The sequence below is a fragment of the Camelus dromedarius genome, chromosome 18, assembly GCF_036321535.1.
Source record: "Camelus dromedarius isolate mCamDro1 chromosome 18, mCamDro1.pat, whole genome shotgun sequence".
Taxonomy (NCBI): Eukaryota; Metazoa; Chordata; class Mammalia; order Artiodactyla; family Camelidae; genus Camelus; species Camelus dromedarius.
This window is the reverse complement of record NC_087453.1, coordinates 11592646-11617856: the sequence shown is the minus strand read 5'-3', so window position 1 is coordinate 11617856 and position 25211 is coordinate 11592646. Positions and strand designations below refer to the sequence as shown.

Below are 25211 nucleotides of genomic sequence, written 5' to 3'. Positions count from 1 at the left end.
TCACATGACATCTCTGTCTTATCATATGGTTTTTCAATGAGGAATGTTTTTTCCTGCATTAGTTCAAGTATCACCCAATCCTCAAAGGCAAGTTCATGTCCCACGTCTTTCAAGAAATCTCTGATCTCTCTAGTAACTGCTGATCTCTCCTCCGGCTCAACTAGTAAACACTTACTATTTCTATTATTCATCTTGATCTGGTTTACCTTTTTATGACATCTTCTTGTTTGACCCACTTTAAGGGTTACCTCCTCCATAAACCTGCCCTGAACTCTTGATCTTCCCCAACAATTATACTCCTCCTCCAGTCCTTTCCATCTCAGTAAATGGCACATCCATCTACTCAGTTGCTCAAGCCAGGAAACTGGATGTCATCCTTTCCTTAAAGCCCCACCCTCTCCCAATCACACTTCCAATTCTGCTCATGCTTTCTCTGAAATTGATATCCATTCTCCCATGTTTCTTTACCTCCGTTGGTACCACTGGAAGATCAACCCATAATCATCTCTCCCCCAAAGCACAAGAAGAGCCTTCTAAAGTAGTCTCCCCATTTCTGCTCTTACCTTTTTTCTAATATTACTTAAGATTACTCGAGTGATCTTTTGTAAAACCTTATGTAAAACCCTTCACTAGTTTCCCCCAGCATTTAGAATTCAGCCCCAAATCTCTACTAAAGCTAGTAAGGTTGTACAGTCTTGGCTCCTGTCTTCTCCAACCTTGTTTCACTCTCTCCCTAGTTCACCACTTTCTTACAAAACTGGCCTTTGTTATAACTAGTCAAGGTTTTTCCTAATGCCTCTAATGGAGCGGCAAGAATGAATCCATACTCTTTTCCAAGGCTCAGGCTTAAGTATTCCTTACTCTCTGATTCTGTTAGTCTAAAAGTTTATCTTCTATCCCTACATCCTGACCACATTCTCTCACAGAACTTTATTTTTACTCATGCCATTTATCACAATTTGACATCACATATCAATTTACTTGCTTAATCTCTGTCTGCCCTACTAGTCTGCAGGTTCGTGAGGACTGTCAGTTTGACTCTCTACTAAAAAGCCACTATGTAGGTTTATATTGTTGACCATGCAGCAGATGCTCCATGAATATGTTAAATGAATCTTGCTCCTGCACATACTTCTATTATTGGACTTGTCACAACGTTCTATAGTTATGTGTTTACAAAGCTTTCCTACCAAACAGTAAGCACTCTTGAAGGCTTTGTATCCATAGGACACAGCATAGTTAGGTAAATGTTTAATAAATTGAATTATTCAACTGAACTGTAAGCCTCTCAAGAGCAGGCATCATGCTCTGTTTATACTTTTGTCACCTACCATGACTACACATACAAACATTCATCATGATGCTCTCAGCTTGGAAGAAAACCTCAATTTCATATCATCCACATGGTCACAGCAAAAACAATTTAAATGCCAACTCTGCTTCTATGAAAAGTTCTTGTCATATATTTAAGGCTCACAAGTACTCCTGATTTGCGGAAGCAAACATATGGGAGATCAGGGAATTTAAATGAGGACAGCTAAACATTCTTCCTATTAGAATAAACTACAGACTAACCAGGATTCTTACTTCACTTTTACTTATTAAGTCATATAATCCTTCTAACATATGTAACATCTGATACAATGTAAAATGTGGTCAAATGCCCAGAATCCAATGGGAAGGGACAACTGTAAAGTATTTTTGGATTAATGATCAGTAGATAAACCTGCCTTGGGGAACAGTTAGAAATAGTCATTAGAGGTGGAATCAGATTTCAAGTGTTCTTGCCAATCAAAGCTGAGAGAGATCATGAACTTTATAGACCAAAGACCACACACAAAGCCTTGGGCTGGTGACACTGGGGGTGGGGACACAGATAAGAACACCGTATCACAGCATGTTATGCACAGTCTTAGGATAATTATAAATGCCATATTTGGTTCTCACTCTTTTGAATCTACTGAAATACCTTACTCATTCATCAAGAGTCTACCCCTGAAGGTTGACCATAATTGCCCTAGATTCCCAAAATCTGGGTTCATGCTTCCAGTTTGAGAAGGCAAGCACTCCCTTCCCCTCAATGAATCTCAAGTCTGTGTGCAACAAAATTACAAATTCCTCCTCAATTGCCTTCTAGGTAAAAATGTAGAAGAAGGGGAAGAAGAACCAAAGAAGTATAGAAGCAGGGACAGAGAGAATAATAATTCTCTAAAATGAAAAGGCAAAGTTTTTTTCCTTTCTCCAAAAGATGAGCAGTGTAACAGACTGCTGTTCTTCTGGAGACAAAAACAAAACAAAACCCCTTTTAGGGTCACTTCAGAACCCAAAGACCTCCCCAGAACAAAAGAGCTCCTGCTGCTGGCCCCAACACTTATCTCAAAACAAGATCCAGCTAACAAAAGGGTGGTACAATGTGCAGGATTCAAATTGCCCCAAAGATGAAGCCTGCTGAATGAGATGCCTGACTTCTGATAACAAGTGGGTTAGAAAATAAGTTTCTGGAGAATAAAATTTACCATATCATCCCATGGCACCAGAGGTGTTTAACTGGAAACCAATGCATTGTACCCTCAGGTACCAGGGCATCAGGTCACTAGAGGCTAAAAAGAAACTGAACAGTAGTTAAATGCATTTCAACACCAGAGTCCACAAACTGAAGGCAGTTGACAAACAGCACTAAAATTCTGTTGCAAATTCCTCATCTATTCAGCAAGGGAGAAAAAAGCCACATGTTCTTTGCCATGAAAGAAATATAGTCATACCATTTGGAAACATTTCAGAGGTAAGGAGGGATGGGCGGAGGGAAAAACCATGGCTCAGATGGCAAGTGATGTGGTTCTGGCAGAACTGCTTCTCTTCCTGGACACTAAAGGGCTGTGTAGAGCACTGGGGAGAGTTTACAGAATAAGAACTCATAAGACGATTATCTTAGAAGACTGATGGACTCTGAGCTTCTCTTTGGCTTAGAGACTGAGATCTCAGGCCCAGGACAGTGTTCTTTGGCCTTGGCTGTACAGAAGGTCAGGGAGGAAGGCCTCTGTCCTTTTCTTTATCCACATATCCTTTCTTTCTGTTCACTGGAATATTTTGCCTGGAAGGCCAGCCTTTTTTTGCTTCCGGAAAAAAATCCTTTATCAGCTCTTCATACCTCTGTTCAGTCACAGACACTGTCCACAAATATCATTATCTAAATAGCTGGCTGCAATGTGATGATCCCCCACCATGATGGCTCCATGCTACTGTTCGAAACAGAAAGACTTGTGCGGAATTTTGCCATTAGGTGCAGGTAGGACACGGGGTGCAATGAGATATCACACCTCACAGATTCAAATTTTGTAAGTGCCCATGCTTCTTCCTAGGAAGCACATTGATGATTTTCTCAAACACAAAGAGGATTTTTCTGTTGGTAGGGAGAGGTGGCACTTGCTGAGAATTGACGGCTCTTCTTTAAGTGTTTGTGCAGAATTACAGCCTGGAATCTTTAACTGTAAGGCCCACATTGAGCTAGCGCTGTCTCATAACCAAGAGCAAGCAGTTATCAAAGGAATTAACACTGTGGACATGCAGAAATCACCTCAGGCCATGTAAGAAACTTGCCTACAGTTAGATTATTTCTTTTCTTTTCTTGATGACTTTCACCGAAGAGGAACCAGGCCTAATATCCTTCATGTTTACGTAGGGAAAATGCTCTGCAGAGTTCTTGATGTAGATTAAGTTAATTCTATTTGCTCTTCTTTAGATCACGCAAGAGGGTTCAAGAAATAGTATCACTTGGAGGCCAGGTCTGCACAGGGGTATGTTTCAAGACCTGGATTGCCAAAGTGTTGAGCTGAAGACGGAAACTGAGAACTGAGGTACGACTAGAATCATGGTCCAGTCTTCGAGGAAGGTAAGGACTGCTGTCTAGCACCAATGCTAGCCAACTTGCATGGTAAGTACGCAGTACAAAGAAGTCCAATGAAGTGGTCCAGTGGTTAAATGATGAGAATTCAGTCTGAAATTTGATCCAGAGCAGGGATCCCAGATGCAGAATGCTGTGCTTGGTTGGGCCAATATTGTCAGAGCAACACTCTGATAGCTGGAGTCATTAGGGAGGCATGTTACGGAACAAAGAGCAATTCCAGCAGAACTGTGCTTACAGAGACATTTGAAGAGGTGATAATCCTGCGAAAACTCCCAAAGATACCCAGGTGTTTTGATACTCAAGGTTAAAGTCCAGCAAAACAAGGTGTTACAAAGGTCCTGCCAGCAAGCTTAAAAACAATTTTCGTATTAAAAGTAGCAACACTGAAGACACAGAGGTGCAACTTAAGGGAAATGTTTGCTATATAGTGTTTTTTTTCCCTGTGAACAATGCATCCCCCTATGGCTGGGGGAACATATAATGATTAAGGTTGCCAAATGAAGACAGTTTGGTTCTTGTCAACATACTGGTACATTTGTTATTATCTCAAGGCTTTGACTGGAAGCACAGACCCAAAGAGAGTGATATCCAGTGTTCACCCTTAGAGAAATGATTAGCCCTTTCCAGGCTAACCACCCACCTTGTCTACTTACTGTATTTTACTTCTGTGCTATTGGTACATCTTAAGAGATAATACACAATCAGGGCAATGGTCAATATATTAGTGTTTTATTTTGAAAACAATGTTCTATTTGTCTGGCATTAGGGTTTTAAATTTTTACCTTTAAATTAAAAAAAAACAAAACTGACTCTTTGCTCAGATTTTAGATGGGGCTCAGACCAGATTTTACTAAACATGAACATTCCTTTTCCCTGAACCTTATTAAGCATGACTATATGGAACTTCATCATGGTTAATAACATGTTGAGGAATCCAGTTAGGGATACAACATCAAGGGGAAGAGTGATTCTTAATGGAATTTGAATTAGCCTAGCTGTCCCTCCTACTGATTGTAAATAAAGCATAAATAAAGCAGGAAGCCACTACACTATCCACATCCCAACAACTTCATTTTAGAATTTATTTCTGAGGAAGGTAATGTATTAAAAGGTATATAAAAGTGACAAATATTTTTATTTATATATTTGGTAAGGAGAACATTTTAAAAGGCCCCCTCTAATGTTGTTTGTATGTTTTAATTTGGATGGGCAGGGATATTAAAAAAAGAAAAAAACCCATAAAGATACTTCTTCCATTACAGGTGAAATTATAGAGCTGCATTTTAGGTTAGGATGAAACTAATCTTTTAAATTTAATGCCCTGGCAAGGCTATATTGAATTCCAACCAGGGGAGCTGGTTATTTCCCCAACATTGCCAATGTTTCTTGAATACCTACAATCAACTGGAAATGTTAAAAGCATTTGGTTAAGTATACCGTTAATGGGATAATATAAAATATTCTTCTCAATCCACAGCACAAATGGGAACTACTCTGTATTATGTAATGTGCCCCACTGCCCTTTTTTTCTTTTTGCCTGCAGAAACACACAGACAAAATTATCCAGAGATCATAAGCATCATGGGGACAACAAAGAGCAGGAGGATTTTACTAGTGGAGTCAGTGTCTTTATAGTGACTAATTCTACACTCCTGGTAAGCGACCTACTTCAGAAACACACACATTAGGGTTCCTTAGAAATTGGATATATACCGTATCTCCCTTCAAGCCATTTAGCAACCACAGCTTCTAACGGAGCCCCATATTTCTGAACATTAGATGCAAACTCCTAGTACTTGTATTCCATGTTTACTGGAATAACGAACAACACAGTTGGGACTGCCCAACATCTGCAGCACTGTCAGATACAGCACAACAGAAGCAGACACTGTATGGAACTGCTGAAGTTCTACAGGATTCGTTTATATTCTTTAGGATATTCACACATACACACAAAATCAATCAATACTGTATTTACCTGCAAGCTGCAGGCATACCTTATGGTGTTAGAATGAACAGAATACCAATGTATATGCTCACTTCTGCAGTGAAACCAATGAATGACCAGGGCATCCACCTAACAGCTGTAGTGTAGCTTTAGTTATGGTGTCAGATTCAACTCCTCTGTGTGGGCAGAGTGCTCAAAGAATCCAACTGAAATCAGCAGCGTTACTTTGTCCCTGCCTGAACTCTGCAGAACAGACATGTATATGTATAATCTGTTTCTGGTAGCTTAGAAAATACCCGTCATATCCAAGTGGGGGCATATACACCAAACACACAGCAGCCATTCTCTTCCATTAGTAGGTAACAATGAATACAGGTGTTTTTCTCCCAAAGCAGGATAGCTGTATGTTATGTGTAACTAACTGCTCAGATAATTGGGTGTATCCCCAGTGACCTGTGGAGCTATCAGTACAGACTAGGAGTCATCATACTCAACAGTGTTCAGTTCATCACAGGAAATGCAGTTTATGGTGGTAAATAGTTTAGGTATGTAGTTTACTGTGGAAAACTGGCAATTTCACTTAGGAGCAAAGGCAAAATCCATACTGAGTATCTGCTTGGGCCATGAAGAGATACCAGATATGAAATATGTGTTTGCATTCCACACAAAACTGCACACACTGCATCCACCTGTATGCTCTTTATGGGGCCAGACAGTTGAATACAATACACTCATCTTTGGTGTAAATGGTAACATTAATAAGGCTCCTCTTTGAGAGAAGGGGCCAATTTAATGCATATCTCAAGGGTAAACATCAGGACCATCTCTTCTGTAAATACCGGAAGGAAGAATATTTGGGGAAATGCCTTTTATTTCCAGGAAAGCTAAGAAAAAGGGAGACTTCTGAGAGGTGGAGTGTTTTTGCCCTTTTTATTTCCCCTCAATAGGTAACCCAAGCATGAGAGCAAACGGGATCGGCAGCACAGGCATAGCAGCAATCTCTCAAGCAGCACTTTCTGTAAACCTGGGTTAACATCTGGACCAGCAGCCATTTGGAATGAAGAGTCGAATCTCTGCTGCCTGCTGCAGTGCAGCATGGCACACGCCAACGACCCTGGGGCACTCCTCCTGCAGTGGAGGCTCCCATTGCCACGTGAACTGAGGACAGACAGAGGTTTATCCTCTTCCAGTCGCCTGCAACTCATGTCACAAGCTGAACTTGCTGGGTTTGCCACCGAAAACACAAAGCTTCCTCTGCATCTCCTGATGTATGTTTTAAAAAAGCAGCAAGGCCCCTTCACACAAGGCTCATGTTCTTATTGTTCGCTTGAGCGTTTCTGATTTGTTGGGGGGGGGGAGAAAAGACCCTTGATGTACGAAGTTGGGCTTAACTCCCCAGAGCCCAACTCTCCCAAGGGAACTCACTGCTTCAGGGTACTTTACCTTCGTGTGGGGCTGGGTCTTGATGGAGCCGTATTCATATTTCTTCTTTCCGCTGCCTTATTAATATCTGAAAAGAATAATCAACCCATCTGTTCAATGCTACGGAATAAAAATAAGATCATCAGCACATTTCAAATGAAAGCAACAACCAAAAAAACTACAGTGACAACCAGATGGTGTAAGAAAATCCATTCAGCAGACACACTGTCACTTGGGCAATTTTTATTAAGTTATGGCAGTACATTGTCATGGCTTGGTAGGGAATGTCCCTCAGTTTTCTAGCTAACACATAATTTGTAAAAAAGTGATTATGTCAATCCTTTAACATTCCGTCAAGCCTAAACCTAACACCTACCCCCTCTAAAAGGGGAAAAGGTTGTCTTCTAAACTCTTGAAGAGCCAGCTGTCAGATTCTCTTTTGAGGGGAGGAGAAAGAGAGAAAGAGAGTTTAAAAAAAAAGAGTAAAGGCAAATAATTCCATTTTAGGTCACAAAGAAGTAATGGCTGCAATCCATCATCTTAAAACTTCCAATAATCTATGAAGCAAGGTCTCCTTTTAGTTTGCCTTGTGTTGCATTCCATTGGATAGAATCTTCCAAAATGAGATGTAGGAAATAAATTGATTAATTTTTTTCTGAACAAAGTATATGACATATTAACATTTATAACCCTCATAGGTAAGTACCTAAGAATAAACACTGGCACTTGGTATAGCAGCGTTAGGTAATAAAACACTCCTCATAAGTTTTCATTACAGAAGCCTGGCTCCTAGACCACTAGATAAAGGAGAACAGTGGAAACATACAAACTTACAGAAAGCCAATTTGTGTAGTTAAAGCCTGCCTGCTAAAAACAAAACAAACTTGCTTTGCAAAAACTGAAGTGAATAAATATTACATCTAAGAAGTGATGACGTATCTGAAGAAATGTACCGATTTATGCCCAAAGATAACACTTGACAATTTTTATATGACTTAAAGTTTTCATACTTTAGTGAATGGAGGAATAAAACTGCTTTCTGCTGCAATGTAATTTTATTCCCCAAACGATAGTGCGTCTAATGACATTAAATGGTACTAAGCACAAAATAGTAATTACGTATTTGAAAAATTCTAACCAGAGTCCTGTCACATGAAAGACCACAGTAATACCAAAAAACTTAAGTGGTCTGGTACAGACTTTACTCTGCTATGCTGTCAACTTTTGAGTTCCTGTTTTAAGTGAGAATGATCTTCAATTTCATTTTAAGTCAGAAGTCTATTATCCTTAAGAGAATGGCTATTGACAAAACTGAAGGTAACATACCTAAATAGAGAAGTATATTCTACCTAAATTGTCGCTTGCTTTTTGAATTGAGCAGACACAAGCTATAATCTATTTTTAAAGAATCAGGAAACATGTTCTATAGGACTTGGCCAGTAATATTTGATCGTGGCTTTGGCACTGCACATCACCGTTTACAACCCTTAAAGTTCACTAAGGCCTGAATTACATATTACATAATGACAGGCCTTATGATGACTATCTAGTTCTTTTATACATAACTGTGAAGAATACCAGTTCAAGTTTAGAAGAAGGGCCTACTGACCTAGTCTGCTCACTTACTTTGTACTGCTTTCTAATATACGGTGACCATGATTCAAGAGAGAAATGTAATGTCTTTGATTATTTAAGTAGTTTTCAAAGTACCTCTGGAATACAGGGGCAGTGGTGGTAGTGAGTGCAGATTTCTTTTAAATAAGTACCATATTTTCCAGAAGGATTCTATGTATTATTAAATGGTCCTGTGAATAAAGAAAACTCACCTAACATTGACTTGACCTGGTAAACATTTAGAGTATGGAACATATGGTACTACTTTAATTGGTATTTTTAAATTTATACAATTTGCCCTCATAATATAAAAAGGACTATTATACTGTATAATTATAGTCAATTCTGTGAGTGCCTACATATAGGTAGGACTGGGGAGACCAAAGCAGTCATGTATTATGCACCTTTGGGGCAAAACTGGTTCCAGGTGGACTGAAGGAGATAAATATTTTCCTTTGACATGGTGAGTTTTTCCTGCAATCATTTGAAAGATTACTTAAAAATTCAAGATTATATCTTTAAGCCATTCTGATTATAATTTGCCTCCTACTATCCATGAAGTAGTCCAAAGCAATCATATTTGAATGATGTGGCTTATGCTTTGTCTGCAAAAAAGAACTCTCAGACTGGTTTCTTATTTTGGGGGTTTAGCAAACTTCTAGTGTAGTAAGTCAAATGTTTGTTTATCCATTCCTACTTAAATATCTACTTTGAGTCAGATATGGAGAAAATAAGACCTGGAAAACTCTGATAGTTTCACTGCCAATCTAAGAAGACTGCTCAGTTAGGAAAGGGGTGGATGGCTTTTCAGGGAGAGTTATGAAAAACTATCATCACCACCAATTCCTATACACAAAAAATCCTAACATACAAGCACACAGAATTTTTAGAAAACCTATGAGTTCAGAAATATGGGAAGAACAGAGAAGATACCAAAAGTACAAATAACCTCAGGTAACTGATCATGGTACAGCGAAGACTTAAAGAATCAGGAAAATAAAAAACCTTGCCCCATCTCAATGAACTATCATATAATTTGAAAACTCATAAATTGGAGGTTGGAGGTTCATTTGAAGAAATTTCTCTTCGAAATGCAAATACTGGGACTGGTAAAAGGGGCTTTTGTATTAATTAGTTGAATCAGATTATTTTTCTTCCTAAATCCTCACAGAGATACATAATTTACACCAAGGAAACAGAAATGATGTTAATGTAAAGGAGAAGGAAAAAACAGACGAAAAGACCATTTGGGGAACTTTCTGGACATTAGGTGGGAGCTAAAATTGGAGAGAATTTAATCAACAAGAGGGCAGTGGCAACTTAGGAGTCTCCAAGGAGAGGTGGAATGCCTCCTCTGCATAGAAAAGGGAAGAAATGGTGCTTCTTTCTCTTCCTGCTGTATTCTACCCTGGTCAAGTCAGGCTCTTAGTGTCTCTTCCACCTTAGCTTGGTTGGGAGTTCTATACTTTGTCAATTACATTAGCAACATGAATGCCATTCAAAATCATCATCACCACTAAGTACTTTACCATGGCCTGAATATCTATAATTTCCAAGTGGAGAAAACAGTTAAAAGCACTTCTCAGGTAAGAATTTTTAGACAAGAAAAGTAGCACTAACTGAAGGGATTTACATTTAAAAAAAAAACAAGGGAAAATCCAGAAAACATGTTATACAGGAAGTGGCAGAGTGCTTTTAAATCACAAAAGAACGGGGTAAAAAACTCCCAAAGGAGACACAATGTCTAATCTACAATTTTATTTTAGAGTAATATGCCAGACAGGGTTCACACAATGGTCCCTGGATAATGTTATAAACAAAAATGCATGTTTCATTCATAGTATCATGAACTGCTTTGCTCTATTTTTTAATTGTACACCGTAAACCAATTCTTTTCACCTTGAAACCAATTTTTACACTACACAGGCTACTGCAATGGAAAACAGTGGACTATTCTAAATGAGTGTAGTATGAACCACATTCGACAGTACCACCATGGCTGTTGAAAGGATCCAGAAGCCTATACAATTTCAGTAAGTGATTACAAATGAAATAAAGCTTGCTAAAAGGCCTAGTTGAAAACCAACTAACAATCAGTAATTATTAAATTGGAAATGCACGATGATAATGATAATGCTACTGGGAAAACCACACTGACAAGACAGTGGACATCACACATTAAACTCTCAAAACTGGGAAGGGAAGGGACTTCCCATTTAAATTTTATTTATGAAGATGACTTTAACGGTATTATTTTAACACCAGGGATATTATAACGAGTTCCACTGTAACGAGTCAGGGAAACAAGAATGCTCTGTTTGATATTTTTAAATTTTATTTTATAATGAAGTACAGTCAATTTACAATGTTGTGTTAGTTTCTGTTTCTAAATCAATCCTACAAGCTCACTTTGAAAACTATGCATTCTGTCACATTTGATTATCTCCTCCATTTCTAATTAAAATAATTATTCTGTCTTTAAATGTATTAGAATATTATTCTTGGGAATAGGAATGGGGGACACAATGATAACTTATATTTACAGAACGCCTACTCTGTCCCAGAGCCTGTACTAAAAACATTATGTGCATTATTTCATGTAATTCTTTCTACCACTCTTGGAGTTAAGTACTATTATGATCTCCATTTTACAAATGAGGAAATTGAAGTTTAGAGGAATTAAGTGACTTATCTGAGGTTACCAGATGATCAGGAGGCAGAGCTAGAACTCAAAACCAGGTCTGTCTGGCACCAAAGTGCTTAAACATGCCTCTGGCAGGGAGTGCAAAAAACTGATTTCCATTTTGAACACTTTTTAAAGGACTCTCTGATTAAATGCTGATGAAACCTAGAAAAGGCCCAGTCTATGCTGGTCACTCCAATGTTTAAGTGCCCCACTCAACAGGGTAGGACCTACTTACTCAGTTACCACTTCAATTTCTATCACCTCAAACGTTTCTAGCTTTTGCTACTGACAATCTATTTGCTTCAACAACTTGGACAAAAATTCTCCATCAACATTTAACTTCTGTCCCATTTTACTTCTTTTGAGGAAAGAACACTTGGCTGGGATCAGCAAAACTGAGTTCCAGTCCTATTCTGGGGGTAGGGGGTGGGGTCAAGTCACTTGATGTACAAGTCGGGATCTGTAGAGAACTAAATTAATGAACTTGAAAATTACAGTTTATAATCAGTATAACAAATGGTTCTGTATCTACTATGTGTCATACTCTGCACTAAGTCTTGGACGTAAGAAAATAACAAGGCTAAAGTCTCTGTCTTAAAAGAGCTCACTGTTTATAAGAGAGAGGCACATGCACATAGAGAATCACAATACAATTTCAAGTGGGATTATGGCAGAGATAACTGTGTATGTATGCTGTAGGGAAGAGGAGCAGGGCAGAGAGAAGACTAGGAAGAATAGGGGACAGGGGAGAGGTGGCAGAGGTGGGGAAGGCCTAAAAGTGACATTTAAACTGAGTCTTGAAGGATGAGAAGAAGTTTACCAGAAAGAGAGAAGTCATTCAAGCATATGCAAAGGGAAAGGAATGGTGTGAAGGACATAATAAGTTAGAAATACTATAGGAAGTTTAATGCAGGGAATGGGAGAACAGGAGGAGGAAAGAGAGGAATTACAGATGCAAGCCAGAGTGAACTAGATAAAAAACTGCTATAAAAAAGGAAGAAATTGGTGGCAAGAGGACCTATTAAGAAGCTATGAACTGAACTACCATATATAGAGTTTCAGTGAAGTCAAATTTATGAAGGCTTCCTGTATGTGTATTATCCAAAAAATGAGGGAAGGGAGGAGTATTTAAACCTAAGACATTCAAAATACTGCCCATAATAATAATGTTCAAGGATCATTGGTTTGACACTGTAGGGAATAGGTGGGAGAACAATATTTAAAAGGTTATGATTTTACCTTCAATAAAGGAATAGAAAATGAACTTATGGCCAGAAGTGTCACTATTTAATAGCCAACAATCCATTGATCAGGAAGAAATAAACAAATCACCCTTCCATAATTTTTTCTACTTTCTTAAAATCTAATTGTGATAAAAAACACATAACATACATTTATCATATTAACCATTTTTTAGCATACAATTCAGTAGTGCTATCTATAGTCACACTGTTGTGCAACAGGTCTCCAGAACTTTTTCATCTTGCAAAACTAACTCTCTTATATCCATTAAACAACTCCTTATTACCCCTATATATATTTTTTTCAGTTTCTACATTGCATTTCTTTAATAAGATACATCAGCATTACCTAAGATTTTCAGATCCCATCTCAAACTTTTAGAATCTAAGGATTAAGCCTAGGAATCTATATTTTAACAAGTTTCTCAGGTGATCCTTGGCAGGCATTTGGGAACTACCATTATCTATTTACCTCTTTAGCTTATACATAACATGTACTTAGATCTTTCATTTAGAAGCCCCTTTAAACTCCTGTGTTCAAGGAGAAATAACTCACAAATATAAACTGTTACAAAGAACATGTCAAAACAATGGCTAAAATCTGTAAAAATACAATCCCTGAAAACAGTATAGAAAGTATAATCACACAGAAACCTCCAAAGGAAATGGGATCATCAACCAAAGTTTCTACCATGCTAAAGGTGGTAGTAGTAGTAGTAGTAGTAATAATAATAATAATAATAATAATAATAATAATAATAATAATAATAATAATAATAATAATATCTGAGTATAAGGTTAGTGCTCCTTGCTCCCACAAGGAGGAGTGTGCAGTCCACTACTTCCCTTCAATTTCATCTGCTCATTTAAAAAATACCCTGAAAATTTAAGTTTCTTTTTCCAATTATGTAGTTATAAACTGGCAGGAAAAATATTAACCACTGTGCTTGCCACTTTTTAATAGCATGTTATCCTCTTCTTTGGTTAATAAAGGGCAAACTACCCACTAAAGTTCTCTCTAAATTTCACAAACTAGAGCTGTCAGTATTGTTTTGCTGGCAGGGGCTATAACTTCTGAGGCGTTTGCTTTTTTATTTAGATGCAACTCTTTACAAAAAAAGAAAAATGGCCACACATACATATAACTTCATATTCACACCACTACAAGTGAAGTGGAGCAAACCTAGTCACTAAGTAGACCACAAAATCTTGGTAGGTCTGCTTTCTTCTTAAGGTGAAAGCATCTGACTGATATGAATGGAAGGAATTAAAATATTGAAAACCACAGACATTCTAACTATTCCTATTACTTCTAGTTCAAATTATGAAGCTAAAAAACATTTTACAGTTAAAATTAAGGTCTTGCTTAAAACAAATCCATTAATGTAAATCCAACCATAAACCAGAGCTGTCAATTCCCATTAGTAATACACTAATTAGTATATAAATAGATTAGTACTAGAATGTGCTTCAATCTTCCATTTCCAGTGAAAACTCATTTACTAAAGCCCTAAATCAAGAGTTCTCAAAACTTTAATGTACATAAAAACCACAGGGTGGCTTCTGAAAGGCAGATTCCCTGGCTCCCACCTTCAGAGACCGATCAGTTGGGAGTTGGGGTGGGGAGCTGCATCCAAGGATCTGTATTTCCAACAAGCTATTCTAGTGACTCTGATACTATTCTAATTTAAGTTTCCCAAATGCTGCAAAAAGTTCAGTTATATGCTTATAATCCTAAGTTTTAAAACCGAATGAAAATCATGTTTTTTCTAATTTTTTCTTTTGGATATTAAAAATAATTTCTGAAGAGATTAAAAATAAATATCTTGTATCATCTCTGACCCTAAATACCTGTTATTATTATCTCAATCTCCAACTGCATAATTAAGTATACTCACTTAAAACCAAGTTACCTATACCACAAATTTCTTCAAAGCTTGCCCACTAGCTACAGGATCAACCTAACCTTCAGTATTTAATCATTCCAAATCCAAATCAGGGGACCACTCAAAATATTTTACAGAACTAAAGTTACCTCAAGATATTTTTTAGAGACACTCCACTTTATAACGGTTCACAATTGCAACTTAGGTTGCCCTGATCCTTGTCTAGAGTTGTTAATCTTTACATAGGCCAACAATAATGTTGTTCTAAATATAAAATAAATGGAAAAGAGCTTTACGGTCAAGAAGAGTTCTGATTCTTTGAAGGTAATTATTTTCTTACCATAAAAGTTATTAGTCCAGTTGACCTATTATCTCTTATTTTTTTAGTGATAGGATAAAGAATGAAAATGACCATCCCTATAAATATTCATGTCTGCTGGTAATAAAACCACCATTTAAAAAGCAGCAGGCATGCTGGTATTATATATTTAGCTGTCAGAATACTTCATATTTCCCTAATGTGTTGCTGCTTCAGACAGTGGCCTTACCCTGATCCTTTCATTAATGCATCTCATTAATGAGAATAACATAGAGGACAATTTTCTGTTGGTGTCACTGCCCTTTTAACTTCCTGATAGTTTACTTCAACTCTGCCTAAGCTCAACAGTCTAGACAAATGTGTATGCTGTTCACAGGACAAATCCTTTGGCATAAGAAAGCTGATGGAGATTTAAAAGTACTTGTCTTAAAGGCACGTGGTAATCATTAGTTAACCTCAAGGTATGGAGAGGAAACTGAAAGTAGCAGAAAGAGTACTCACTTTTGGGAAACACTACTACTTCAAGATATTCAAGGGAGGAAAGAAAAAGAAAAGTATCACAATACCTTCCTCTCTTGGACATCTACATTTGCACATGTTAAAGCCTCTGAGAAGTTCTGGAGAAAAGATACTGCTTTACCTCAGTATTTCCCAATTTTGCTTGACCACAAAATCCTTTTGTTTTCAGTAATATCTTGAATATACTAAATATGTGATTTGGGCAAGAAATCCAGCCTTTCTGAGCCATTGTTTACTCATGTGCAAAAAAGATACCGACAAACTTCACAAGATGATTGTTGGGAGAAAGTGAGTTGCTATTTGTAAACCTGTTTTGTGTACCAAATGCACTGCTGGTTGTATGTTATCATTACCACCAAGAATAATGGAGTTTAGGAATAGATGTTTCATTTCTTATGTGGAGAGCCAAAAACAAAGAAAAAATATAAACAGAAGGGAATAAAATATCAAATATATTTCCTTCAAAGGTTTTCCCATTCTTAAAAGCACAACTGAATTCCAACAATTTGCAATTAATAATAAGGTTGTACAAAGGCACTGCCATCTGCAGGCCATAGAGATGGAATGCTTGCAATAGTTATTTAAAATGAAGTTTCAAACCATCAGGTGCTCTTTCTTGTCAGACTTCTAAAGCCTTCCCGAAAGATGTTTATTCCTAGCTTTTGAGCACTAGTAGATGAGGCTCCATTTGCTGAAGTTCTAAAACTGACTACAGTAAAATAAAACTCTCATTTCTTCTCCGCATAGGATTGTGTTAGAAATGTGAAGAAAATCACCTTAGCCTTATGTAAGTTCTATACTGTGCTCATACAAAGTAACCCCAAAGAGTATGGATTTTTAACACAGCCTTTGAGGAAAAAAACCCTTGAATGGCTTAAGCTGACTTTTCCTTCAATGAGTTAAAGAAAATCTGCTCTCTCACACACAAAAACAGAGCTTATGGATAGACTACAAATAGAATAGACTGTTAACTAATGAATGAGTTAATTTGTCAATGCCTACTTCAAAGTGTGGTGTTCGCGCGACATTGAACAACCTGCACCTAGAAAAATTCCTTCTACTGGGCCTTGCAATACTGTTTCTCCAGCACATTCTACAAGGAAAATCACTGTTCCTATGTTTTAGATTATAAGACTGTGTCAGAAGTTTCAAAGAAGTATCTGGAGAGTGTCAGATGAGCTAACAGAAAGGCAGTGCAACCAGAACGAAAGAAGAAACTGACGTTAACCTGTAGCCAAGTGATCGCCAATACAACGCAAAGCTTGGACTTTATTGTTTTGGAAAAGTCAACATGAGAAAGTTAGTTTTCACACCCAAACTGACTCATACCGAAAACATTAAATTTAGAGTTGTCAAAAACCCAAACTGCTCCATCGGCGTTTGCAGAAACTTTTTTTTTTCTTTTTTTGAACTGTCAGGTAGCTAATACATCACAATGTTACAAGAAAATTGAGGAGGCACACCCGGTGCCCTTGAGCGCACAGTTCCTGAAGTTCTCTGGGACTATCATTCGTTAAGTCAATAAAGAGAGCAGTTTACAACGAGAAAGCTTTATAATATTATTATCCCCGACGACCCTGGGACATTTCATGGAATCCGCTAAGTCTCAGGGAAAAATTCTGTGAAGAGCTAAAGGCGGGAGGTCCACAATTAACCCCATAAGACTCCTAGGGCAGCGTTTCCCAAAGCGTGGAACGCAGAATAATTTCAGGAGGAACAAGGACACACTGTTTATTTTGATAGACAAGTGTTTATTTTTTTTTTTACGAGCATTAGAAAAATAAATGGCTTTCCATTATGCGGGTTGTGGTTTACGTTTCCACCTTAAACAAATGTATTTAAGAAGGAGGAAAAAAAAAGAGTCAGAGGAAAGAAAATAACATTTGATAAATAAATAGCAGTACAGATGGGGACACGAACATAAAAGTGCAACGCGAGAAGCTGAAACTGGGGAAACGCCGTCTTAACAAAAGCCCCCCGGCGCGCTGTCCGGGTGCGGAAAGTGCTCGGGGTCCGGGGAGAGCCAGCAGGTCGAGGCGCGGGCTCTGTTGCTAGTTGCCGGGGTAACCTCGGGCTGTTTCTTTCCCCGTTTCCTGGGCCCGGGTCCGCGTTATAAAATGGATAGGGGTGTCACCTAACAACGAGACGCCTCGAGAACGCTGTCATGGGGCCGCGAGGCGGCAACGATGGGGGACGGCGCGCTCGGTTCGCCGCCCTGGGCCGCGCGCCCAGGAGAACGCCGGGTGAGGCCGGCCTCCTCGGCCCGGGTTCGAATCCCGACTGCGCCAGCAAGTCGCTGAGGCCCCGCAAGCGAGTGACTTCACATTTCGAGAAGGGGGCGCGAGATGTGCAGCCCTAGCCTACAGAAGAGCCTGGAGGACTATTTTCGGCGGGTCGCGCACAGATGGGCGGCGGCGGTGCGGCGCCGCAAACCCCGGGTCCACCACTGGCAGCCCCGGCTGGCCAGGCCTGCGCCGGACCGGAGCCAGAGAAGGCCGCGCCCCGCACAGGGCATGCGCAGCCCTGCGCGCGCCCGGAGAGGAGCCGAGGCCGCGGCCGCGCGTCGAGCGGGCCCTCCCGCCTCAGCCTCCCCATCAGGCCCTGGCCCCCCTCAACCGCCTGCCCGTCAACCCCACGCCTCGGCGGACGGCCACCGTTTCCTGGCACTCACCGCTACCAGCGCGGCGGGCTCCCGGCCGCTCCTTCCCCTCAGGCCCGCCGCTGCCGCCTCCGCCTCAGCCCACCTGCCCACCGTAGGACAAAGGCGCCACCAACCGACCGGCGCGGGCACGAGGCAATGGCGGCCGGGGCGGAGAGTGGGGGCAGAGGGCGCGCACGCAGCGGCAGGCGCGGCAATGTCGCAAGAGCGCGAGGGTTTGCGGCAGGACTGAGTTGGGGCGTCGATCTCCTTAGCAACGAGGGCGGGGTTGTGGCTTGAGCGGCGGTTGAGAACGCGAGGGGTTGCCTAGTAACCGTATCTCGACCGAGGATGGGTCCCAGGCCTGGTCTTTTCCACCCTGAAGGGCTTCGTCTTTCTTCTGATTTTCAGAGTACCTTCTTTCCTCTTTAACTGTAGTAATAGATCATTTAAATCTTAAAATACTTTGATTTCGTCTTGCATAAAACTCCAACTGTAGATGTGTGTATTGGAGATTAGTATGTATGTTCCTGTAACCTCTGGATCACAAGGAACAAAGAGAGCAGAGAGGTAGAGAAAAGGTTTTATTTAAATTTACATTTAAATAGGCTGTGTATCCTATTAGTTTCACTGACAAGAGGCAAAAGGCTTCCGGTAATATAGTCACAGGTTCTTCTTGAGTTATTTATTTCTTCCTGGAATATTCATTCAATGTCAAAAATAAATTTCCCAGAATGTAACTGTTGACCCTGAAGCATGTAAAATGTTGTATTGCTCATTTACTCTATACAATATATTTGTAACAGGGAGTGGGATTTGCTCACACAATTGTAAATACGCTCTTTTACATACATACAGCGATGGCTATATGAATCAGGTAGGCTTTTTGATTAGTTAAGAAAATGCCCCAGATCCCACAGGGTCTAATTTTTCTCTTTTTGAATAGTGCATGCCAAATAAAATTGGCAGCTGTGGAATTTGAACACTGTGGGAAGTCACATTTCTTTCACACCAACTTATTTCACTCACTGATCTATCATACACCTACTTGCTAGGCACTTTCATGAGCAAATGCAGACCTATCTCTGCTATCTTGGAGATTACTGTCTAGCAGAGAGATAGAATTAGACGAATAATCACATGAGTACAAATAAAAATAATCGAAGGAAAGAAATAGGGATGCATTCTGTTGCCTAGTTTTTCTCCTTGTGAATAGTGCAGGGTGTGTCTGATGCCTATGAGCAGATATGCTTAGCCTTCAGACCCTTACCATAATTCATCATGGTACCTGGGAAAATGGAAGTGGTGTGGTTTTTCCTGCCTCTGCTGAGAGGTCCCAAAGGCAGATATAGACTTGAACTCCCAGGTATTTTCCCTTTACTTTATTCCAGATTGTTCACTCACTCTAGGTGAGAAGTCTCAGGACTTTATGGATTCGCCTGCTTTCCTGATATCCTTCTGTGAGTGAAGTTAAAAACCACACTTGATTCAGTTCAGAATCTTCTGCTTCTTTCCTTGGTTACCCCGTTTTGATGCTTATGCCATAAAGTTGTACCTTTTTCATTGCTTGATTGAATTAATTCTCTTGATTAATTTTGGGGGTATCATTTAACTTAATTTTTCATTATTACTTTTTGGTTAGCTATCCAGGTACAGTGATTCTGTGACTCAACTTCATCTTGTTATCCTTACCCACCCAGAAGTTTCACATTATCTCCTTTAGTCTTCACAACAACCCTATGTGATAGATACTATATAATTTATCTTTTATTATTTTATTTTTATTTCTGGGCTCTCTATTCTGTTCTGATACTATATAATTTAAACTTTAAAAATTCCTTAACATTTCAAACATGCAGTAAACTACATAAGATAATATAATACATACCTTTTTCTTGCTCCTAATACTCTCTTGCCATCTCCTTCCTCTCTCTTCTAGAGATAATCACTCTCCTGAAATACATTTTCATGTATGTTTTGTACTTTTATTATAGAGTGGTGTGTGTGTGTATATTATATATATATTAAATATATATACATCATCTGTATACTATTATTTAATGTTTTTAGATATATATTATGTATCTTTTCACAATTTGCTTTTATTGTTTTAACTGTACTAGATTTTCAGGATTAAACTGTACTGAAACATATAGCTAGTTTAATAGTTCTTAAAGTGTAGTCCTTAGACCAGCAAGTAGCAGTAGCAACCTTGAGAACTTGTTAGAAATGCAGAATTTTGGCTCTACCCAAGACTCACTGAATCAGAAACTCTAGGGATAGGATCCAGCAGTTCGTCCTTTGCCAAGCCCTTCTGGAGATTCTGATGCACCCTAAAGTTTGAGAACTACTGCTCTAACTTATTCATTTTATATGCTGTGTAATATTTTATTGTATGACTCAATCACAGTTTACATATCTGTACTACAGAACAGTTAGATTTCTATTACAAGGAGTCATGCGTTGAACACATTGGTACATATCTTCTTGTGTATACATGTCAGAGTTTTCTAAAATACACACTTAGGCATGAAATCAATGACTTTGTAGTATATCACATCTTGAACTTTAGGAGATTTATAGCCAGATTGCTCTCCAGTGAAGTATTAATATATACTCTTACCAGTAATATATAAGTACCATTTCTAGATATCCTTGCCAACTTTTGATCTTTTCAGACTTTATTCATTTATTTATTTTTGCTCATAACAATAGGTGTGAAATGATAACTTTGTTGTTTTAGTTTTAATTTTCCTGAATTTAGTTATATTGAGCATCTTTTCTTACAGACTATCTGGGTTTCTTCCTTTATGAATTGCCTGTTGATATTTCTGGACCTTTTTTTTTTTTTCTTTAAAAATTTTTTTCTTCCAGTTTTATTGAGCTATAGTTGACATACAGTACTGTATACATTTTTTTTTTTTTGGTGGAGGGGGAATTAATTAGGTTGTATTTATTTGTCTATTGTAATGGAGGTACTGGGAATTGAACCCAGGACCTCGTGCTTGCTAGGCACGCAATCTACCACTGAGCTATACTCTCCCCGCTGGACCATTTTTCTGTTGGGTTTATTTACACTTTCTTATTGATCCATAAGAATTGTTTATATATTCTGGATTCTGATCTTCTGTTAGGTCTTCTCTTTGTGGTTTGTTGTTTTACTTTGTTAATGGTGTCTTGTAATTCAAAAGTTTAAAAATTTAATGTAGTCATATGTTTCAATCTTTCCCTTTATGGTTTGTAGCATTCTGTGTCTTGTTTAAGGATTCCTTCCCTCTCCTGATGTCATGTAGATATTCGCCTTGGTAAATGCTGTTATTATGTCAATTTTATAGGTAAGTCATTTGAATCATCGAGAACTTACATGACTTGCCCAAGGTCACAGAGCACTGGAGGTCAGTGACTTGGGCTCTTGACTGCCAGGTTGCTGTACATTCATTCCACAATTGAGGAACTTCTTGCCATCCTGTTCCACTAGTTGTCTCATGAGAACACCTCTCAGCCTTTTCCTGTAGATATAGAAGATGTGCAGAGTTCAGACAGGCTGCAGGTTAAGCGCAATTCTCATTGGCTATAACATGAAACCCTCTGGCTCTAAACTTCATGATTCTTAAAAATAGTTGCAAAAAGTAGGACAAAGAATTCCTGAATATCCTTCACCCAGATTCTCCAAATGTTGAGCATTTCACCTTATTTGCTTTATAATAACTCTGTTTCTTTGTATTACCTAATCCACAGTGTTAGATTAAATACTTAGTATCTCAGTATTATCTCTATAGTATCTTTGTATCATCATGCCTATTATTTGAATTTCACCAGTTGTCCCACTAATGTTCATTAGAGCAAAAGAAACTATTTTTCTGGTCCAGGATCCAGCCTAGAGTTACATGTTGCCTTTAACTTTCAAGTCTCTTCTGTCTCCTTTAATCTGCAACAGTTCCTCAGTCTTTCTTTGTTTTTTGTGACCTTGACTTTTTTGAAGAGTTCAGGCTGTTTATTTTATAGAACGTCCCTCATTGAGGCTTGTCTTATATTTCTTCATTGTTAAGTTCAGGTTATACATTTTTTGGCAGGAAGACACAGAAGTGATGCTCTGTCCTTCTCAGCCAGTAACTTTCTTTTGACTAGAACCCTCTGCAATATTACATGCATAAATGCATTTTTTTTCCAGGCTAAAGAGCTAATATATCTTATTTTCAAATCTCAGAGGAGTCACCTGATCAAGAAACTCTTCATTCCTCTTTGCTGGTCTTGGTGGGGGTCCTTGGCCTCTGAGAGAGGTGAGGAGAGAGGCATTGAGAATGAGGGCAGACAGGCTTGCCACTGAACACAACAGGCTTCACAACATCCCTCTCCCTGGCCCACCCTGGACCCGTCTGTTTGGGGAGTTTACCATTTATGAAGTGGATCACAATCAGACTGCCCCACATCCACAACTCCACACTACCACTTCCCAGCTGGGCCAACTTGAGCTTGTTCTTTAACTTCCCATGCCTCATTTTCTTCATATGTAAATTGGGGATAAGAATAGAGCATACCTCATAAGGTCAGTATAAAGTAAGTTAAATGAAATGAAGTAGCACATATCACTCATAAAGTTCTTAGAATCATGTCTGGCTCACCACACGGACTCATCAGCTCATAGATCTCATGTAGGTTCATTTTATGACACCATAGTTTTTGCCTTTCTATTGGTTTGCTTGTGCTAACAGCTTGTTACACCATCCCTAGAAAATAGAAGCCCTTGGGTTTTCATGGACTACTTTGTTCATAGGTAGAATAAATGCAATAAATGTCACTGGAAGTTGATCAGTGAGTCCTTGTTCTTCAGGACACTTGGGGTGTGTGTGGAGGGGACTTTGTTTGTGGTTATACAGAGTCTTAACAAAGCTAATAGCTTCTCAGAGGAAGATTCTGTCAATAAAGTGGATCAGAATGGGTCTGGCCCCACTTGGCAAGTGCTGTTGTATGTTGAAAGAGTTGGCTCAAGAGCAGCAGAGCAGTCACTAAGGTCCCTCGCAGCCTTCAGGGACAGCCTCCATGACAAATCCATTCATATCAGGATGGCTCCATACAACCATGGTAGTCAGAATAATGTCCTCCAAAAGATGTTCACATTCTAATCTCTGGAACCTGTGACATATTCACAGGTTATATGGCACAGGGACTTTGCAAATGTCACTAGACTAAGGATCTTGAGGTGGGGAGATAATCCTTGATTATCCAGATGGGCCCACTGTTATCACAAGTGTCCTTATAAGAGGGAGGTAGGAAGGTCAGAGTCAGAGAAGAGACATGATGATGAAAGCAGGGGCAGGGGAGAGAGATGGAGTTGGAGATGGATATAGAGAAACAGAGGGAGAGGGGGATGAGGTGGGGTGGGGAGAGAGAGAGAGATGGGAAGATGTTACTGCACTGATGGCTTTGATGATGGAGGATGGGCCATAAGCCAAGGAATTCAGGAGGACTTTAGAAGCTGGAAAAGGCAAGAAGACAGATTTTCCCCTGGAGCTCCCAGAAGGAACACGGCCTTGCTGACTCATTTTTGACCTTTGACTTTCATCCCTCCAGAAAAATTAATAAATATATACCTTTCTTTGCTAATTTTACTATGATTTACTTTCCCTCTTTTGATAACTAAATCTTTAATTAAATTAGAATTGATTTTCATGTATGATGTCATAGGTAGGTGCTTTTTGGTATCACTTCTTTATTATATAACTCTCTTTTCTTTAGGAGGATTAAATTAAGGGCTATTCATTGTTTCTGTAATATCTCTGTTTCTATTTGAGGAAATTCACATGGTTTCAATTATTGTTACTCTAGATGGAATATATTTATTTTATTTCCAGAGCCCTGTGGAATATACTTGTGAAAACATTTAAAGATAATTATCTTTGATGTAAGTAATTGAATCTTGTTTATGCTGCTCAGATGACTAGAGAATCTGATTAGTGCCCCTCTTCCTTTGAAATTCTCAAAGGATCCATCTCCTAATTTGCCTACATAGGTTGGGGTATAGAAATAGAATATAAGTATAATAATCATAAAAAAAGTTTAAGGATAACATCAGAGAGTAGCTGAGTTAATGGAGATAATTATTCAGTGAGTCTAGGGTAGAACTTGAGAATCCACATTTTTGTTAAAAAAAAAAAAAAAAAAAACTCTCCCAGGTTTGCAAACCATGTGGCTAGGTAATTAAAATTGCAGAGATAACATGCCTAAAAGCTATTTACCATATTTCAGAGTCCCTCACAAATAACCTGAGAATGTTAAATCCCTCTTACGAGGGTTAGAACCGGATAACTGGCCAAGTCAGTTGAAACAGACTCTGAAGGATGAGTGAGTGTCCAGATTCCATCTTAGTGAGGTAAAGCAACCATGTTATCCTTGTTCGTACTTTCTGGGAATCAGGAACTTGGGAAGGGTTTGTTTGAGAAGTTCCAGCTCAGAGTTAGTCTGACAGCAGGGGGAAGAGCAGCTGCAGCTGGCTGGGCATCTCTTTCTTCACATAGTCTCAGAGCCTCTCCGCATGGTCTTGTCACATGGGCTAGTGTGGGCTTCCTCACAGCATGGCGGTCTCAGAGCACCTGTGCTGCTCCAGTGGGGTTCAGGGCTCTGAGAGAGTGGCTGAAAGAACCAGGCAGGAGCTGTATTGCCTTCTATGACACAGCCTTGTAGTCATATAGCCTCATAAGGCTGGCCAGATTCAATAGTATCCCTTAAAATATTCTCCCAATCCTTTTCCTACATTTTCATCCCCCTTCCTCCCTTCTCTGCCACTTCTTTAATTAACTTCTATTCATCCCGACAGTTTTGATTTAAATCTCATTCTTTCTTCCCATTCAGAGTAGAGAGATAGAATAGCATGGTAGCTAGGAGTGCAGACTATGGATTAAGACTACTTGGGTCCAAATCCAGGCTCTACCATTTGCTAGCCGTGTGACCTTGAGTGTGTCACCTAACCTCTCTGTGTCCCAGTTTTCTCTAGTGTAAAACAGAGATAGTAATAGGACCTATCTCAAAGGATTATT

The 25211-nt window shown here is 39.1% G+C and overlaps 1 protein-coding gene across 3 annotated transcripts in view; it reads right to left on the bottom strand.

Moving 5' to 3' along the window:
* Nucleotides 1-18363, bottom strand: part of NCOA5 (nuclear receptor coactivator 5) — a 28763-nt gene extending 10400 nt beyond the window's left edge. Inside the window, exons 1-2 of one of the 3 annotated variants that reach the window (XM_031433706.2) lie at nucleotides 18211-18359; nucleotides 7296-7362 (exon numbers count right to left, since the gene is read on the bottom strand). In XM_031433706.2, coding sequence (XP_031289566.1) covers nucleotides 7296-7333 — 38 coding nt within the window. In that variant the 5' untranslated portion in view covers nucleotides 7334-7362; nucleotides 18211-18359. Of the gene's footprint in view, nucleotides 1-7295; nucleotides 7363-18210 lie in introns of all 3 variants that reach the window. The other 2 variants (XM_031433709.2, XM_031433707.2) reach the window with 2 other exon arrangements.
* Between the last annotated feature and the right edge of the window lie 6848 nt (nucleotides 18364-25211).